At 40.6% G+C, this 16,769-nt stretch overlaps 2 protein-coding genes across 8 annotated transcripts; one reads left to right on the forward strand and one right to left on the reverse strand.

Annotated features, from left to right (window-relative positions):
- Positions 1 to 293: 293 nt before the first annotated feature.
- Positions 294 to 10,826, reverse strand: LOC128882528 (polyhomeotic-proximal chromatin protein-like). Of its 4 annotated transcripts, none has more exons than XM_054134149.1 (14): positions 7,437 to 10,826; positions 4,769 to 5,428; positions 4,446 to 4,694; positions 4,088 to 4,372; positions 3,799 to 3,991; positions 3,489 to 3,727; positions 3,132 to 3,348; positions 2,874 to 3,049; positions 2,526 to 2,811; positions 2,210 to 2,461; positions 2,011 to 2,130; positions 1,781 to 1,928; positions 1,517 to 1,703; positions 294 to 1,435 (listed from the first exon to the last, which is right to left on the reverse strand). In XM_054134149.1, the coding sequence occupies exons 2-14, from the start codon at positions 5,264 to 5,266 to the stop codon at positions 1,208 to 1,210; spliced, it is 3,078 nt and encodes a 1,025-aa protein (XP_053990124.1). In that variant the 5' UTR covers positions 5,267 to 5,428; positions 7,437 to 10,826; the 3' UTR covers positions 294 to 1,207. The 4 variants fall into 4 exon arrangements, with proteins under 4 accessions (XP_053990124.1, XP_053990146.1, XP_053990142.1 ...); XM_054134171.1 differs by having other exon boundaries at positions 3,501 to 3,727; positions 7,437 to 7,770; XM_054134167.1 differs by lacking the exon at positions 7,437 to 10,826 and adding an exon at positions 7,035 to 7,137.
- Positions 5,763 to 16,060, forward strand: LOC128882555 (D-2-hydroxyglutarate dehydrogenase, mitochondrial). Of its 4 annotated transcripts, none has more exons than XM_054134198.1 (9): positions 5,763 to 5,906; positions 10,836 to 10,956; positions 12,406 to 12,643; positions 13,494 to 13,691; positions 13,972 to 14,165; positions 14,232 to 14,400; positions 14,725 to 15,023; positions 15,218 to 15,386; positions 15,465 to 16,060. In XM_054134198.1, the coding sequence occupies exons 3-9, from the start codon at positions 12,409 to 12,411 to the stop codon at positions 15,725 to 15,727; spliced, it is 1,527 nt and encodes a 508-aa protein (XP_053990173.1). In that variant the 5' UTR covers positions 5,763 to 5,906; positions 10,836 to 10,956; positions 12,406 to 12,408; the 3' UTR covers positions 15,728 to 16,060. The 4 variants fall into 4 exon arrangements, with proteins under 4 accessions (XP_053990173.1, XP_053990182.1, XP_053990178.1 ...); XM_054134203.1 differs by lacking the exon at positions 5,763 to 5,906 and adding an exon at positions 7,292 to 7,428; XM_054134207.1 differs by lacking the exon at positions 10,836 to 10,956 and having other exon boundaries at positions 5,765 to 5,906.
- Positions 16,061 to 16,769: the final 709 nt, after the last annotated feature.

The raw sequence follows: 16,769 nt of genomic DNA on the forward strand, positions 1-16,769 counted from the left end.
ACCTATCTAATAAATGCTTAAGGAATAGATATATGTACATTGTTCGTAATCGTAAAGACCGCGTAATGATATAAATAACATGTCGGTATTCTTTCCTATTTTGTTGAACACTTTTCATTCTAAGACGTTCACGAGATATTACATAAGAGTAAAAGAAATGTCCTACTTCCTGCTCAATGTCACGTTTTATACAGATAATAGAAATATATTTCTTTTTGCGCTTACATTGAATAATTACTTAAAGCAAATCTCTATAAATGGAAGGATAACCTCTGTTAATAACTGAAGATTCGTATTATAAAATTTGTATATTAAATAAACATTTTATGTTTAATATTTACACGTATGCAAGTTGAGTGCACATGATACATTTACAAAGTACATGGTCGATACCGTTAATCGCGTTGCTTCAAGTGTCTTATATATCAATTTAAAATTGTCACGCACATAAATTTCTACTTATTCATCACAAAGGCTAACGTTTTAAAAATGCCAAATTTTCTTTCAGTATTACCGTAAGTCTTATAGAAGGCAATAATTTTTGTACACCTTCCAAATGTAATTTTCGAGTACAAAATACATCGTATATATGCTGGATAGTTTATATACAACGTCTTTTTCCTTTTTGTGTAATGGACATAATTTGTACTCAGTTTCTTGATAGTTCTAGTCAACCATACCTCATAGAATAATATTAAAAAAAAAAAAGAAATTCCTAAATGCAATATACATACATTTCAAATTACAAATGAAAAAACAGAAATTGATTTTTATTTACATTTATAAAAATCAATCGGTGTAAGACTTATCAAAGGTTATATCGTATTGCCAGTATGGTACAGTCGAACTAAAAATTAAATGATATCTATGCTTTTATTCGAAATATCAATATAGTCGTTTGATATATTAGGAAATAGTACGAAACATAGAGTTAGTCTTACATAGATCGATCTTTAAATTATAGCGGTACACTTTGAAATACTAAAACTTAGTAATCGGTATTATTGTTCTATACGAAAGAAAATGAGTTTCATGGAAATGAAATTTAAAAAAATACAAAAACACTGTATTTTTATAAAAAAAAAAGATATTTCATGTTTTTCTTAGAAATCTTAAATCTACAATCCGATCAAATACTTGCACAAACCCTGTAGCCCATAGGCTGCAACTTGAAATTCCGCAGATAAAAATCTCAAGCAGTAAACGTTTACGTATTATTAGATGTGGGATTAGAATTTGATAGCGACTCTACACGCATCGAATCGATCCTGGCTACAATTTTTAATGCAGGACCTAATTTAATACTCATGGCTGACATAAGGTGGTCCTCTTTGAGTAACATAAGTGCTTGACCATCGATTTCTTGAATAGCAAAATCTTCTGCATAGTCAGCACACCCCGGTAAACCACGAATAAAATCACATACTTCTCCAACCTGTGCAAAATAATTTTATTTTGTCATATCGACGTGGAAATATATTTCTTTTTAGGAAATTTATGCGAGCCGTATTCTTACCGTCCACTTTACAGGATTAACTTTTGGCAGTGTTTCATCGACTGAGGAAGTTGTAGTTGTAGTGGACAATAATTTATCTTCCCCATTCTTCTTCATCATGTCTCCGTCAACATTTTTCGATTCAGTCTCTATCAATTCAGTCCACTGTTTCTCGTTACCGTCGCGATCTCTCGCTTCACGTTTTTTGCTGTTTGATTCGTAAGTTGTAATTCCTGTTTTTATTCAAATACTTCAAAAAATTCAAGAAGCAACGCGTCTACTAACCTCTTCGCACAACCAGATGAACAGAATCGCTTTTCCTTTTTGAACTTGATATTTTGCTCGTCCACTAAAGTACCGCAAGATTCGCACTTTCCAATTTGAGCATTATTTCCGTCGTCGTCACCGGGATAATTAGGTGCATGCTTTTTCCCTGACAGAATTAATTCAGTTTAATACAGCTTACGGTACTAGTAGAACACTGCATGTAATACACTAAATTTGTTTAATCTTACTTGGAGGTTCTTCATGGTTCTCTTTTTCAGACGATGAATTATTACGATTTAAAATATTATTTGTGTCTTGATTAACTGTGTTATTTAATGATGTTCGATTAACGGCAAATGGTTCAGATGCTAAAACAAATGTATTTATAAGTATAGGCATAATAATTCGTAAACGTAATAATACATAAGAAATGAATCGAATATATACCTTCTTGTATAACAAAGCCTTCGATTACATGCGTGAGAACTTGTGGTTTGACCATTGCTTTTGGAGGCACATGTTTGCTGTTTGCAGTAACTGGCACTGACACGGGAATTGTTACAGACTCGTCGTTGCTAATACCATTCGTAATAGAATTAATCGTGTTCGCTAGTCCTGTTAACGGATTGTTGCATTTCTCTTCTGTCTTCATAGTTGAATTATCTTCGTCTTTTATAACTATTTTACATTGGTCCCCGTCTATGCAAATGTTTATATGAAACTCATGCTATTATCGAAAATATTAATCGAATTACATACAAACCTGTCACTTCTGGTTGAGCTACTGTAATTTCTTCTATCGTAAGGGGCATTGTCTCTTCCTTTTTCAACATTAATTTAGAATTTTCTTCGCTTGTAATTGAAGCATTTGTAGTCGATGGTAATACTAAGGTACATTCGGCTTGATGACTACGATCAGGAGATGTAATCATTATGGTGGAATTAGTATTATCGTGCGTTTGATCTGTCAACTGATTCACCATAGACATCGTTTGAACCTGTGACGTCCCGCTAACTATTTGACTACCAATTATTGTCGAATTGATCGCCTAAAAAGTATTACGTTATCGAATTAGGTGGCATTAATTAAATAGAAAACAACGTGTATTACCTGTAATGGTAATTGCTGTACATTAGCCATCTGTGACTGTTGTACTTGATTCATTTGAGATGTAGTAGCAACTCCAACACCAACACCAACTCCGCCTACGGATACCACAGGCATAATCGGGCGTTCTCCGCCAAGAACCATTCCAGGTTGTTGTTGCTGTTGTAGAGTCATGTTTGCTTTAAAGAAGACAGTAACGGTTGAATATCTGAAAACCCGTTTAAAAAATTATTGTAGACAACATATAAATCGTCGTCTTACTCATTATTGGTTTAGGCTGTATTTGTTGCTGTTGCGATGCTTGCAATTGCGGTTGTTGGTACTGTTGTTGCATCTGTTGCTGCTGCGCATGCTGCTTCTGTTGAATAAAAACCTGTTGATGTTGTTGCATCGCTTGCTGTGACTGTTGCTGCGGTTGTTGCGGCGATTGCAATGGTTTACCACGACCTTTACCGCCACTACCGCTTCCTTTTCCACTCTAAGTTATAAAACACAAAAAAAAGACACTTCTTCTTCATTATACGAAAAGAAAAAAGAATGTTTCGATGGTTTGACGTGACACACGACAATCGCAGCAGTTGAAATTGTTGTTCCAACTGTTACTTTAATTATAGTAACCTGTACATGTACCGTGGCTTGTACTCCGTGAACAGTTTGCGTTGAAACGGAACTGGCAGCTCGTATACTGGCAGCTTGTACTGCTTGTAGAGAGGACGGCAAAATACTCAACGGTCGTTGACCACCCGTGCTTTGCTTACCCTGCTGCTGTTGTTGCTGTTGCATATCCATCACCTTTGGTTTTGCACTAGCTGCAGCAATTTGTTGTACCCCTTGAATTTGTTGTTGCGTAGCCAGTGCTATACAAAGACAGCGACGACATAATCTCGAGAAGATTAAAAATCTTATTTAATACCGATAATAAACTAACCATTATGAGCTTGTATAGGTTGTGGGCTTTGTATAAACATGTCAGGTTGAGTAGGTCCTCTAATGAATATCTGATTAGTTAGAAGTGCTGGTGGTTGTATCCCTGTCCAAGCAACTTGTGGTGTAAATTGCCAAGGAGCAAATTGCATACCGCCCCTTCCGCCCGATGGCGTAGCTGCAGTGCACGTGGTATACTAAATATTACAGAAACAATACACTATGTATGTGCCGAGCATAATACAAATAATAATTAGGTATCGTAAAATAAAATCTGAACGAGATTATAATACCTTTTGTACTTGATCTTGTTTGTTTGCAGACTGTTGTTGCTGTTGCTGCTGTAAAGAGGGAGGGGGTTGTGGGGAACCCAATACACCTAGTTGACCAAATACTAAAGTCTGTCCAGCTCCTGGTGTAGCAGAAGTAGGTACTGGTAAGTATCCCGTAGGAAATCCTTGTACTTTTGTACCTCCACCTGCGGGATGACCTCCGCCTTGACCTGGCGTCGACGCGGTAGTTAGCATGTGAGGTGTAAGTTGAGCAGCTGACTGAAATGGCTTTCCAGCCGTTATGACCTGTAAAGTATCCGACTTAGAGGAGGATTTGTATTTTTTTTAAATGCGAAACATCACGAGTATGTTTAGATACCTGTATAGAGGAAGGATTAAGTCCTGCAGGATGAAGAGCTAAGTTTCCTGGCATCAGTAACGGAGTTCCCTGAGTATTATAGAGTTGTTGTAAGTGATATGCTTGGTTTTGCATAGGTTGCTGAATAACTTGTACAGCTTGTGGGTGTGCAGCCATTGTAGTTATGGTTGTTGCTCCCTGCTGACCGGATAGAGTCATAGACACACCTCCTTGCTGTTGATGTTGTTGCATTGATACTGCAACAGCACCCTATAATATTTGATTATTATTATATAAATATGTTTTCTTACTAAATAAATGCCTACTATACAGTAAAATTTTACCTGTTGCTGAGGCATGATTGCTGCTACCTGTGGCTGCACTTGGACTTGAGTAGGAACAACATTATGCTGTCCATTATTAGATTGTTGCTGTTGAGACTGCTGCTGCTGTTGTTGCTGTTGCTGCTGCTGTTGAACATGTTGTTGTACTTGTTGCTGAACCTGCTGCTGAACTTGCTGCTGAACTTGCATTTGCTGTTGGGACTGTACTTGTTGCTGAATCTGTTGTTGTGGTTGAACTTGTTGAGATTGTACTTGTTGCTGTGCTTGTTGTTGCTGGGACTGTTGCTGCTGTTGAACGTGCTGTTGTTGTTGTTGTTGTACATTTTGCTGTTGTTGAATATCATGGGTTGCGATCATCATTTGCTGCTGTTGTGGCTGTTGCTGCTGCTGTTGTTGAGGTTGTTGTTGTTGCTGTTGCTGCTGTTGTTGCTGTGATTGCTGTTGCTGTGTTTGTTGTGGCTGATTTTGAGAGATTCCAATTGGTTTAACATCTGTCATGTTTTCCTATACCTTTTTATTATTCGAAGTTAAACTTCCTTTAGAAAAAGAAGTATTTTTTCCACTATTAAACTCTCAGCAATTTAATGTCTTTTTTCCTTGCCATTGTATATAGATATTTTTTGTTAGAATATCACTTTTAATCTTTTCAACCTGCTGCACCTAAAAAGATAATTGTTCATTTTGTTAAAAATTTCAATTCAAAAATAAAGTTCAGACTTTATTAGATTCATTTATACATAAAAGTAACGATCGATTGTACCTTTTATAATGTATATAGAATCACAATTGATAGAATTTAAATAAGTTATTTATTCTAATACATAATTTACGATAGTACGGTTTCATATCCGATATGTGTCTTGTACCAAGATTTTCAATATAGATACACAACAGTGTGTTTATATCAACGAAGCACCAATCGTAACGTGTTTATTGTCGCAGAAATAGATAAAGAAGTTATGCAATATTTATTAACCATAACCTTAATTTTAATATCATCGATTAATATCATCGGTACACGTGGAAGATTGTAAAATTACTTTTGAACTTTAATAGATCGTTACTGTTTGATCTTGATATAAGAGTGCAAAAATGAAAAGTGAAAGAGTGCGAAAAGTGGTGAATATTCGTTTACAATGTAAGTGGTGTTTCAAATCAACTAATTATTGCATGTTCGATTTATAAAAATTAAAGATGGAATGTTTAGCATGCTATACTTTTTGTATTTTTGTTCTGAACATGTTATGTTTTATAAACAATATACGAAACTTCACAAATTAATGTTAACGATTCTTCAAATATACGGTAAATATTACAGTAGTTACTAAGAATATATTTTATACGTCATATTTTCATAACCAACGCTTCGAGCATACTAGATAACCTTAAAATGTAGATCGTATCAACTATTAAGGGGTCATAATTGCTATTAACAAACTCATTAAATCATCCACTAGAGCAATTAGCAATAAGGAATATATATCTTGAGCAAATGTTTTTAATTAAAGGAAAAGAATCCTGTAACGATTAATTTTCAGATCCGGGTGCAATAATACGATAATTATTTTGCGTATTTAATTTCGTATACTTTTATAGGTTTCAATATTTACGTACGGTTTATAATTAATAATTTCTTAAATTCAAATAACATAGAAAACGCTATCAACATAAAATATAAAGCATAAGTTCGAAAATGTTCGTATAACCTATAATTTTGGAATTTGTATATTTGGACGTAGTTCTCTCAAATTTGCAACAAGAACTTCGGATAAATTTTTATTAACGTAATTGTGATATTTACTAAATACATATTAATACTTTTTATGGAAATGATCAATAGGGAACGGTTAAATGCATTAAAACAAGTGTTTCATAATAAGAGGGTCTATTTGGTATTATATGCGAGATTGGCTTTTGCGTGATGAATTGATAATCAGTTTGTCGACAAAGTCATGTAAACCTGAAAAAAATGGAATTTCTAAAGACGCGAGTCGGGTTAAAAAAAAAGTTCGAACGGGTCTCGAGCGGTAAAAAAGGGATCTGTAATCGCGTCAAAGCATCGAAGTATCGACGAACCGAAAACACATGATCCATCTTGAGATTGGAGTAGAAGGAACAAAATGTCGTCTCGCGAGCACCACCATAATTAGTAAACGGACAAGGGGCTCGAAGAGCAGGAGGGAGAGTTCTCTCTGAGCGGGAAATATGATTGAAAGGCGGGTTGAAGGGGGAGAGAAAAATAAGAGAAGGGGAGAAGCGACCGTACTAGGGGGCGGTTGACAACATGGATTTCGCCATAATGGTAATAACGGCGATGATGATAATAACAACACACGCGGTTTCCTCGACGAGTGTTCGTCCGATGTAACTTATTCGTCGGAGCAACTGAGACACGCGAAGCCGTGGAATTGTATCTCGTCGAATAGAGAACAGCGTCTCCGACGCCGACATATTGGATTACAAAATAAAGCACGTTCGAAGATCCGGCGGGACATAACGCACAGTGTGTTCTATACTTTGTGTAGCTCGCGGTAATTTTCGAGTATCGATATACCGTGTACGTTGTAATCGCGGTCGGAATACCATCGATACGGATCTACAAGGAGACTAAAAATATCGAAGGCACACAACATTGCATGGAGTTTCGGATACTTGTTCAGGTACTCACATGGCGACTGCGCAGTCACACCTATCACGTTTTCGAACACGCCGTAGACACTGTCACCGCACCGATTCCACCGTTAACTAGACCAAACTTTCTATCGTGAATCGTTGTCTCTCGTACGTCTTTAAAAAAACACTATGGGTATTTTAAACAGAGTTTTGTTATACGTTGACGTCGCGAGGTTTCGTAAGCATTCGTAGTCGCATTCGTTGTCTGCCTCCCTGCTCCCACACGATCCACGGAACCCCTCGCTTCTCTTCGTTCCCCCCCTCGCTTCACCGCCCTTCTCCCTGTCTGTTCCCCTCCATTTCGCCTCTTATAACCTCACCTCTCCCATCGCGTATGGCAACCTCGTTTGCCCATTGGTTCAGCGAGGACAAATCCCAAAGGCATCGTTTGCACCGTGAAAGGCGGGGCCATTGGATATGGTGGCTGCAGGCGCATGCCCCGTAACGGTACTCATACTCTTACCTCGGGCACACATAGCACTCTTCACCAACACATGCACGCACCCCGTGATGTACATACGAGTGGGTATAGTCCGCAGAATATTTCGCAGTATAACTTCACGATGCCATCAGGGGCGAACACGGACGTGTTGTCGCCCCGTCACGTGACAGTCGTGTCATTCGACTTTCTTATCGAATATTATATTTGCATTTGTTTTGTTTTATGTTTACGTTAGGTGAATTATATGAGCTTATATATAAATTTAGGTTATAGTCGAAATATCGATTATAAATTTTGTTGTTTTTGTATTTACGCGTGAACGTAGCATACAAATAGAGTAGTTCATTTGCAACACGGAACTGTTTGAAAAATGCAAATTTCGGGAAAATGTGTTGCAACAAAAATTGTTCTTTTTCATTCTGGAAATTTTCTATGAAAAAGAAAAATCTGTATTTCCTTCGATGAGTGGTTCCTAATAATTGTCTCAGTTTCGGTGTTCGTCGATGATCCTTGCGAAGAAATGTAGATTGAATGGAAATAAATAAAGCTCGATATTTCCATCGCCAAACGTGAACCCAACGTCGCGATTACTCGTTACGCTCCTGGCACAGCTGTTTCTAAGTTGGGCTTATACTGCCCTCCTCGAAACCCCGTAATGCAATTTCGTTCGCGATTGGTCCTCTGCGTGTGTGTAAAGGATTTCCACCCAATCCGTACAGAGCATATTCTGTACTTTTTTCATCAGAAAACGGAAGCAACGCTAGTTTGCGCGAATATACATCGAGCACCTGGAATTCACAGTACTCCCAATTCGATTTAAATTTCCAAAACCGTGATTTAAACGGACTACATGGTCTATATTGGGGTAAAATGATTCTTCTTTTGTATCGAATGATTACAAGTTTAAGATCTTTGCTATTTATCGAAGTATAATTTTCGTTCGCGAGTAATTTTCATCGGCTGCAATTTCGTTAGTCTACTACCAGTTATCATAATTATGTTTAATATCTCCGAAGATGTGCTTGGTATAAAAAACGACGTTAGGCGTGAAAACGGCACGAAGTATTCGAAAAGATCGAACGTAAAGAGCGAAACGCAACCGATTTATCGGTTATCTTCCAATACCGGTCATGAATTTCGACAAAGAAGCGAGACGGTAGGATGTTTCGCGGCGAGGGTAGGAAGAGAGTCGTGGCCGCGCCAATCCCAGCAACCACGTCCCTACGGTGGCATGTGCCTCTGACATGTATACCGCGTATCTGGGTCCTGTGACAGTGTGTGTATCGAGGGAAACACGGATAGTCTATAGTCCACGTCGCGCTAGGTTAGGAAATATACGATATTCCGTGGAAAGGAGCGTGGCGGCGCGCGTAGTTTGTTGTTCGACCGATAGAGCGTACGAAGGGGAAGTGGGAGAAAGCGACAGCCAATGGTTTAGGTCGGCCGGGGTTGCCAAGGTAACAAGTTAATGATTCGAGCCGCCACTGAGAAATTAGCTTCGCTTCGTGGCGGTGTCGCGCATGCGTTCTCTCTTGGAAACTCGCCGCTACGTATCCTGCCTGCCTCTGCGTTTCGATATAGCTGCCCCTTCACATCTTTACCGAAAATCTATACACGTCTGTTTCGTACACGTACACGGTACGTTCCTGCGTCGGTGGACAGGTTCTCTGTGGAGGAGACTCGCCACCACGCAAAGCGGCGAGCCAATGTGTGTACGTGCATCGATCGAGGAAAGTGTGGGTCTCCACACGCATACACGGTTCGATGGAATCGAGAACCCTCGTACGTACACGACGAGGGAAAGAGACAGGGTTACGCAGCTTTTCACTCGTCGCGACGATTGGTCCCCTTCCCACTCCAATCTCTTCTTGGCTTCTCTGTTTTCCATTCGTGCTGTCTGTCATCTTTCCCCTTTCCCCTCGCGCGGACTTGCATCTCCGTCCGTTCATTTGCCCTCTTTCTCGACCAACTCTTCGCTCGTCGCTCTTTCGACCCCTCTACCCCTGACCTTATTTTCCCCACCGCCACGCGGGAATCCGTAATTCAACCACGCGTCGCCTCCTCGCGAATCCTCTTGAACGATACCGCGATCGAGGAGGGGGGAATCGTGCGTGCGAAGGCGGTGGGGGAGGAGGAGGGGAGTTGCCCATTAAGATTCACTCGTGGATTATAATATTCGATGTCCGTCGATCGGGCATCGGGAGGCGAATTAGCGCGTAGAAAATGGAAGCAGCCGGGGGCACCGGTAATTACGCCACGCCTGGTCCTCCGGCGTCCGATGACGATCGTTTTCGACGGTCACCAGGTTTCCTTCCATTTTTCTTGTCGGGATCGCGGCCCCGAGCCGGCTCCAGTCTCCATCGCCCAACCTTTTCTTCCGCGTCGTTAGAGTCACCATCCCTGGATCTCAGGGAAAGAGCGAGACGCTCTTTGAAAGAAGATGGTGAGAGGAGGGCGACAGAGGGTATAATTAATTACATTTACGATACAAGCTGACATGACAAATACATGCTTTATGCATACAAGTATATGCACTCGTACAAAACAAAATATTCAATCGTTATATTAATTAGATTATTCATAGATTCCATTCAACAAACATTATTTTTTGTACGTCTTTCGTATCACTGTACTCCATAAATTCATAAAATCCCCGATCTAATTATTGGTAACTTAAACAATCGATATCATTGCAAAAATCATGCGTTCATTGTATTAGGTACGTTACGTATCGTATTTTCGTAACGAACATGCATGAACGAGATCAATAACCACGATCATACATAGCTTTAAGGAGACGTCCGATATAAATAGCGTACTTAAAATATTAAATTAATCCATTGATCGTTGACGATTCGCGCGAGTATTTCAAACGTTGTTTCCCCCAAAAGGTCAACAGTCAATGGGTTCAGTCACGTGAGGTAATCTGATTGTTTAATTTTGTTATTTCAGAAAGGATAACTTAGAACTTAAAAGAGAACGGTTAGTCGCGTGTGCGCGATCAAAGAGATCACCGCCGAATCGCGTCGCTCGCGATTCGATATCACGATCCGCGAGATACTAATTGACAAACGTAAGTTACTAAATTACCAATTCGATGGGTACCACAGTAGAGTAAGTAAGCGAAGAATAGAAACTCGAGTTTCCCATCATTTCGCAGAGCTTTTCTATTTTTCATTTCTAACTCCGCTACGATTCGAGAATAAAAAAAAAAAAAAAGATCGGAGAGTATCCTAAGCCTTGTCAGAAATTATTTATCGATCGTAAATTTAATCGCGATAAGATTTTGAACGATATATTTAAACTTCGTTTTACTGTTGGGATGCGATGTAGAAGTTTCTGGAACGTCGTACGTAACGTAACATAACACCTAAACGTGCCACGATAACATAGTAATCGAACGGTCATCTTGATACGGATGGTTCGAGGATCGAGGCACGATCGTTCCGAGCGACGCGCGATCTTTGTCGTATTACGTAAGTGTCGCGGTACAATTAAGAAATGCTCTCCGCGGGATCTCGCGCGGCCGGACGAAAATATCCTCAAACGCCTAAACTTACCTCGAAACGCGGATATACGCGCGGTTAAGGGGGGCCAGTTTTCTCGGGAAACTTAAAGGATGGCGGCCAGAGATCATATCGGTCCATTAATCGACCTCGAACACGAGGGTATCGTAAATTCGTCGCAACGCGTATTAAACTGGCCAGTATAGACATGGGCAATCTTTTATCGGAGTAACAGTCGACGAATAAAAAGAACATATTATTAAAGTGCATTTATCAAAGGATATCTATCAGACTAAAGTTTGTCTGAATAGCTGTTAACCCTTTGACTGCGAAGGGTGTGCATGTATATACGCCCTCGAGAAATGGGCTCAGCGAAATGTTTATATTCGTCGAATCGATTTTTAAAAAATATCGGCTTGTAGGGGATGACGAGACGAGACTTGGTGTATTTACAGTTTATTCATAGGACGCTTAGGTTTGAGAATAAAAATTGAAAAGTTCCAAGTTCGTTGGAAAAATTGAATTTCAGGAGAAAGGTCTTTTAAGTTCTCAATTTTTATCCCTGAAACTAAACGTCGTACGGATAAACTCGTAAATATAAAAAAGTTCCGTCTTATCATTCCCTATGAACTGGTATTTTTTTTAAATTCGATTGCTCGACTGTCGGTATGTTTTCTTAAAAACAACAGCAACAGGATCAGACCGCTACGAGATCTCAGGAAAAAGGTCTTCTCAGTTTTTAATTTTTATCTCTGAAACTAAACACCGTATGGATAAACTCGTAAATATAAAAAAGTTCCGTCTTATCATTCCCTATAAATTGATATTTTTGTTAAAATTCACACCTCTACGCCTCTCGGAATTCCTAGCAAAAATCGTCCCGCAGTCAAACGGTCAAGTCGAGTAAACGCGCGAATGGATTTTTATTTGTCGGTCATTGTTCGAATAAAATTACTCCAAGGTTCGCGTGCAGATTCGGTGACGACAAAGTGAAAAGAACGACGAACCTTTTCCAGGTTATGTGGACTCGCTCCCAATTACGCGCGTTTCGCAACGCCACGAGTTTCCGTTCGTTCTCGACGATCGAGAAACCGGCGTTCACGTGCGACAGGTACAAGGTGCAACGAGGACCCTACGCTAGGATCTCGGACGAGCACGCGACCTTCTTCGATGGTCTGCTCGGTCGCAACAGGGTGCTCTCGAACGCGGAGGAGTGCGAGGATTACAACATAGATTACGCGAGAATCGTCAGAGGTAAGCTGAAACTGGCGATCGCTGCGGTTCGCTCTTTTAAGAAATAAATCGACTTAGTTAAAATCCAATTAGTAGATATCGCGAGATCTCGGTCACGAAATCGATAGAATTCTTGCGAAGACAGAAGCTTCCGATAACGAATAAATAATAAACTATTACGATCATGTCTGTCTCCCCCACTCCCCAGGACGAAATATTTTACAATGTCAGGGATAAATTATGCCCGAGTCTGTGCTAGAATTGCATTCGTTAACGTAATGTTGTAGCTGACAGAATAACGAATTCATCCATGCGATACAATATGACCTACGAATGACCTTCAACCCAGAAAAATTAATAAAAATCGGGTAAGTACGTTAAGGATCAATGAATTCGTTTCGAAAAGCATTGTCGCATTATCCCTCGAAAAATATATAGTTCCATTTAAAAAACGAAACTTCACTATTATATCCTTTAAAGTAATAGTAGAAAAAAAGTTTCGTTTACGCCACGCTATAGAGCCCATTGTACCCTGCAATTTACATATAAACAATTTTTTCGTATCATCAATAGTTATTGAGATATGCGTCTGTCACACTTTAGCGTGGACACCTCGTATATATCTTTCCTTCTATAAAAGTATTCCTCTCGATTTCGTGCACGACCATCCTTCTCGGCGAAATTGGTCTTCTATTAAATCTCTTGTACCCCCTCAGTCCCCTCTTCTTCCTCTGCGAGTAAACCCGAAGGGTACACCCTCTCCATTTTGCGTCGCGGTAAATCCGATCTCCGTTGCGTCGTCGATGACCTCTGACCGTTCGCCGCGTCCAAACACGTCACGCGCATCAGCTCGATACGAATCCGTTTCCAGGTAAGAGCAGTCTGGTGCTGAAGCCGAAAACGACGGAGGAAGTGTCCGCCATACTGAGGTATTGCAACGAGAAACGGTTGGCCGTGTGCCCTCAAAGCGGAAACACCGGTCTCGTGGGTGGCAGCGTGCCCGTGTTCGACGAGATCGTTCTCTCCATGAAGCTCATGAACCGAATCATCGAGACGGACGAGCTGGCAGGTTGGTGAAGTCCGATCCTCGGCTGCAACGGTCTCTTTTTTATTTTAGAGATTTTTATTTCGCGTTGGGTTCGCGAATCTCCTCGGCTACCTTTGTTTCATGCAGAGATGAGCAAAACCCTAGGCTTCGAATAAACCTGAAGTTTGCCGATATGTTTGTCTCGTTTCCTCTCTTGAACACTTTCCAAAAAAGGAAACGAGACAAACGCATCGGCAAACTTCAAATTTATTCGAAGCCTAGGGTTTTGCCCATCTCTGGTTTCATCGTCCTTCGAATTTAGGGGTGCTGACCTGTGAGGCTGGCTGCGTCCTGGAGGACCTGGACAATCACCTGTCGACCGCGGGGTTGATGATGCCCATCGATCTAGGCGCCAAGGGTAGCTGCTTGATCGGCGGTTGCGTGTCCACGAACGCCGGAGGTGTCAGGCTTTTCCGTTACGGGAACCTGCACGGGAACGTGCTGGGCCTCGAGGCAGTGAGTTTCGGAGAAAGACGCGCCGCCACGATAGCGATTCCCTTGCTCAGAGTCAGCTTCTTCTAGGTGAAAGCGAACGGGGACGTGGTGGACTGCTTGAACACGCTGAAGAAGAACAACACCGGCTACCATTTGAAGCACTTGTTCATAGGATCCGAGGGAACCCTGGGAGTCGTGACGAAAGTCGCGATCCAATGTCCACCTCTTCCTAAAGCTACGAACGTCGCGTTCTTAGGTATCGAATGTTTACTATCGTCCTACTAAATTTCCCAGTTATTGGGCTGTCTGGAAAGTCCATGCCGATTTCTACTAGACGGTACAGGTCTGAATATGTCGGAATGACTGAAAACAAATAACGTGTGTACATTTCTTAAAAGGTGGAAAAGTTGTGGAACAAAATGATACATATATAATTCAATAAATATACATGAAAATTCAAATAAGCCTTTGAATTTTTCTTAAAGATAGGCACGAACTTTCCGGACAACCCAATACCTTCAGGATTCGAGACAACTCCGTGTTTCCAAAATTCCTCGAATCCTTGCTTCTCTGATTCTAGGCTTGCGTAGCTTCGACCACGCGCTGAAAACGTTCCAGCTGGCTAAAAAGGAACTCGGGGAAATCCTGTCCTCCTTCGAGTTGATGGACAGACTATCCCTGAACACTTCCGTCCAAGTGTACAACATGAAGAGCCCGTTGACGTCGAAGCCCGACGGCCACGACTTCTACATCCTGTTGGAGACCTCGGGGAGCGACGCGAACCACGACGAGGAGAAGCTCGCGGCCTTCGTGGAGAAGGCTCTCGCCGACGACATGATCGAGGACGGCACCCTGACGTCGGATCCTGCTAAAATGAAAGTTAGTTCTAAAATGAAAGCAACGGTGTTCTTCTGCGAGATAACGTACCTGTTTTCGAACCTTTCAGACCTGACCCGATTCCGAACCGATCCAGACCCAGACCGTTTATCCATAATTCGTACGTTGAAGCTTTCGTTGCGATGGTCAATCTACAACGCGACAGCAAAAATTAGAATCACCGTTCTTTTTTTCAGCACATGTGGTCGATCAGGGAGCACATCAGCGACGCTATACTGAAAGAAGGCTACGTGTTTAAATACGACATCTCGATACCTTATTTATCCTTCTACGAGGTGATCGAGGTTCTCAGGAAACGTTTGCGCGATCCGAGCATCAAAAAGATCAGCGGTTACGGGCACATGGGTGGGTATTTTATTCTCTTTCGACAACGACACGTTGCAATTTAACTTCTCCTCATTTCACTTTTTGTTCGTACGTTAGGCGACGGAAATCTCCACGTGCAAATTTGCATACCGTCTTACGACGCTAATATAGCGTCCCAGATAGAGCCATTCATCTTCGAGTACGTTTCGAAACTTCGCGGAAGCGTCAGCGCCGAGCACGGTATAGGATTTATGAAAACGAAGTATCTGCAGATGAGCAGAACGCCTTCCGAGATCGAGCTCATGCAAGATCTGAAGTCTATGATGGATCCTAATGGTATACTAAATCCGTACAAGGTCCTCCATCCACGGAAATTTTAGAATAATTAAGTTCTGCATATTGTGTATTGTACAGAATACTCGACGAGTTGAGACTATGGTGTAATGTAATATTATATTAGGTCGTCCTAAAAGTTCGTGCCATTTATACTTCTATTTCTCAAATTAATATGTGAAACATACTCTTAAGTGTCACAAGAAAAGATAATCTGTCTCATTTCACAATAGTTTCTCACCTCTCTCAGATAGTCATTGTACCGTTACTAGAAAATTTCTGTGGTTTTTTATTAAATTTCGACACAGTTTTCGGCACGAACTTATGGGACGACCTAATAGAATAAATGTAATATAGGTAATATTTGAAACGTGCAAAAACGTCCATTTACTTTATTTCGTCAGGTTTTTTTTCCTCAGAATACTTTCTCAATCGCAGAAATTCTACTGTTGAATACAAAATATTGCCGCCTTTACGTTTGTCCCTCTGCTTTACCAACAGTAGAGTTACTTAACTTCTCGGAGTTAGTTAACTTCTCCTCTAGGGCGCGCAGAGGGCACCATCGTACAGTCGACCGTGTCTGTTGTTTATCTTTAGGTCGTGAATTCGAATTCTAAATCGATCGACTGTTTTTTTTCTTTTCTTTTTTTCTTTAGCGTTTCGATTGCTCTAATAAATATCTGTATTCTTCGTTTTCTTATTGTTGCCCGGTGAAATCGACGTCTCCGTCGAACAAATCCCAGAATAAATGTGTTCGTCATCGATTGAATGTCCGCGGCAGACAATTATTTTTAGAACGACATACGGTTTCTTAAATGACTAATTGCCGTGGAATCGATGGTTTTGGTAAATATAAATTAGTCGAGTTTGACTCGATTTGAAAAGAAACGAGTTTGACTTTGGAGAAAGTAAGACCAGAGACCAAATGGAAACAGTTGAAACTATCATCAGTAGCGGATCTAAACTTCCTGGGCCCCTTATTAATTACTTAATACTTTGAGTAATTAATTTTCTTTTGAAATTACATATATGTAGATTTTGTACCGAAAGAAAAATTCCTACAAAAATTCCCATAAGGACATCCAACTA

This window comes from Hylaeus volcanicus, chromosome 1, assembly GCF_026283585.1.
Source record: "Hylaeus volcanicus isolate JK05 chromosome 1, UHH_iyHylVolc1.0_haploid, whole genome shotgun sequence".
Taxonomy (NCBI): domain Eukaryota; kingdom Metazoa; phylum Arthropoda; class Insecta; order Hymenoptera; family Colletidae; genus Hylaeus; species Hylaeus volcanicus.

What these genes read in the sequence shown, in the direction of transcription:
- LOC128882528 (XM_054134149.1), bottom strand. Translation starts at nt 5,266, where the DNA reads ATGACAGATGTTAAACCAATTGGAATCTCTCAAAATCAGCCACAACAA. An exon ending in ACAGCCTAAACCAATAATGA is followed by an intron (nt 3,050 to 3,131) that starts GTAAGACGACGA and finishes TCTTCTTTAAAG; the next exon opens with CAAACATGACTCTACAACAG. An exon ending in AGCTCAACCAGAAGTGACAG is followed by an intron (nt 2,462 to 2,525) that starts GTTTGTATGTAA and finishes ACATTTGCATAG; the next exon opens with ACGGGGACCAATGTAAAATA.
- LOC128882555 (XM_054134191.1), top strand. Translation starts at nt 7,405, where the DNA reads ATGGAGTTTCGGATACTTGTTCAG. An exon ending in TACGAACGTCGCGTTCTTAG is followed by an intron (nt 14,401 to 14,724) that starts GTATCGAATGTT and finishes CTCTGATTCTAG; the next exon opens with GCTTGCGTAGCTTCGACCAC. An exon ending in CAGCGGTTACGGGCACATGG is followed by an intron (nt 15,387 to 15,464) that starts GTGGGTATTTTA and finishes TTCGTACGTTAG; the next exon opens with GCGACGGAAATCTCCACGTG.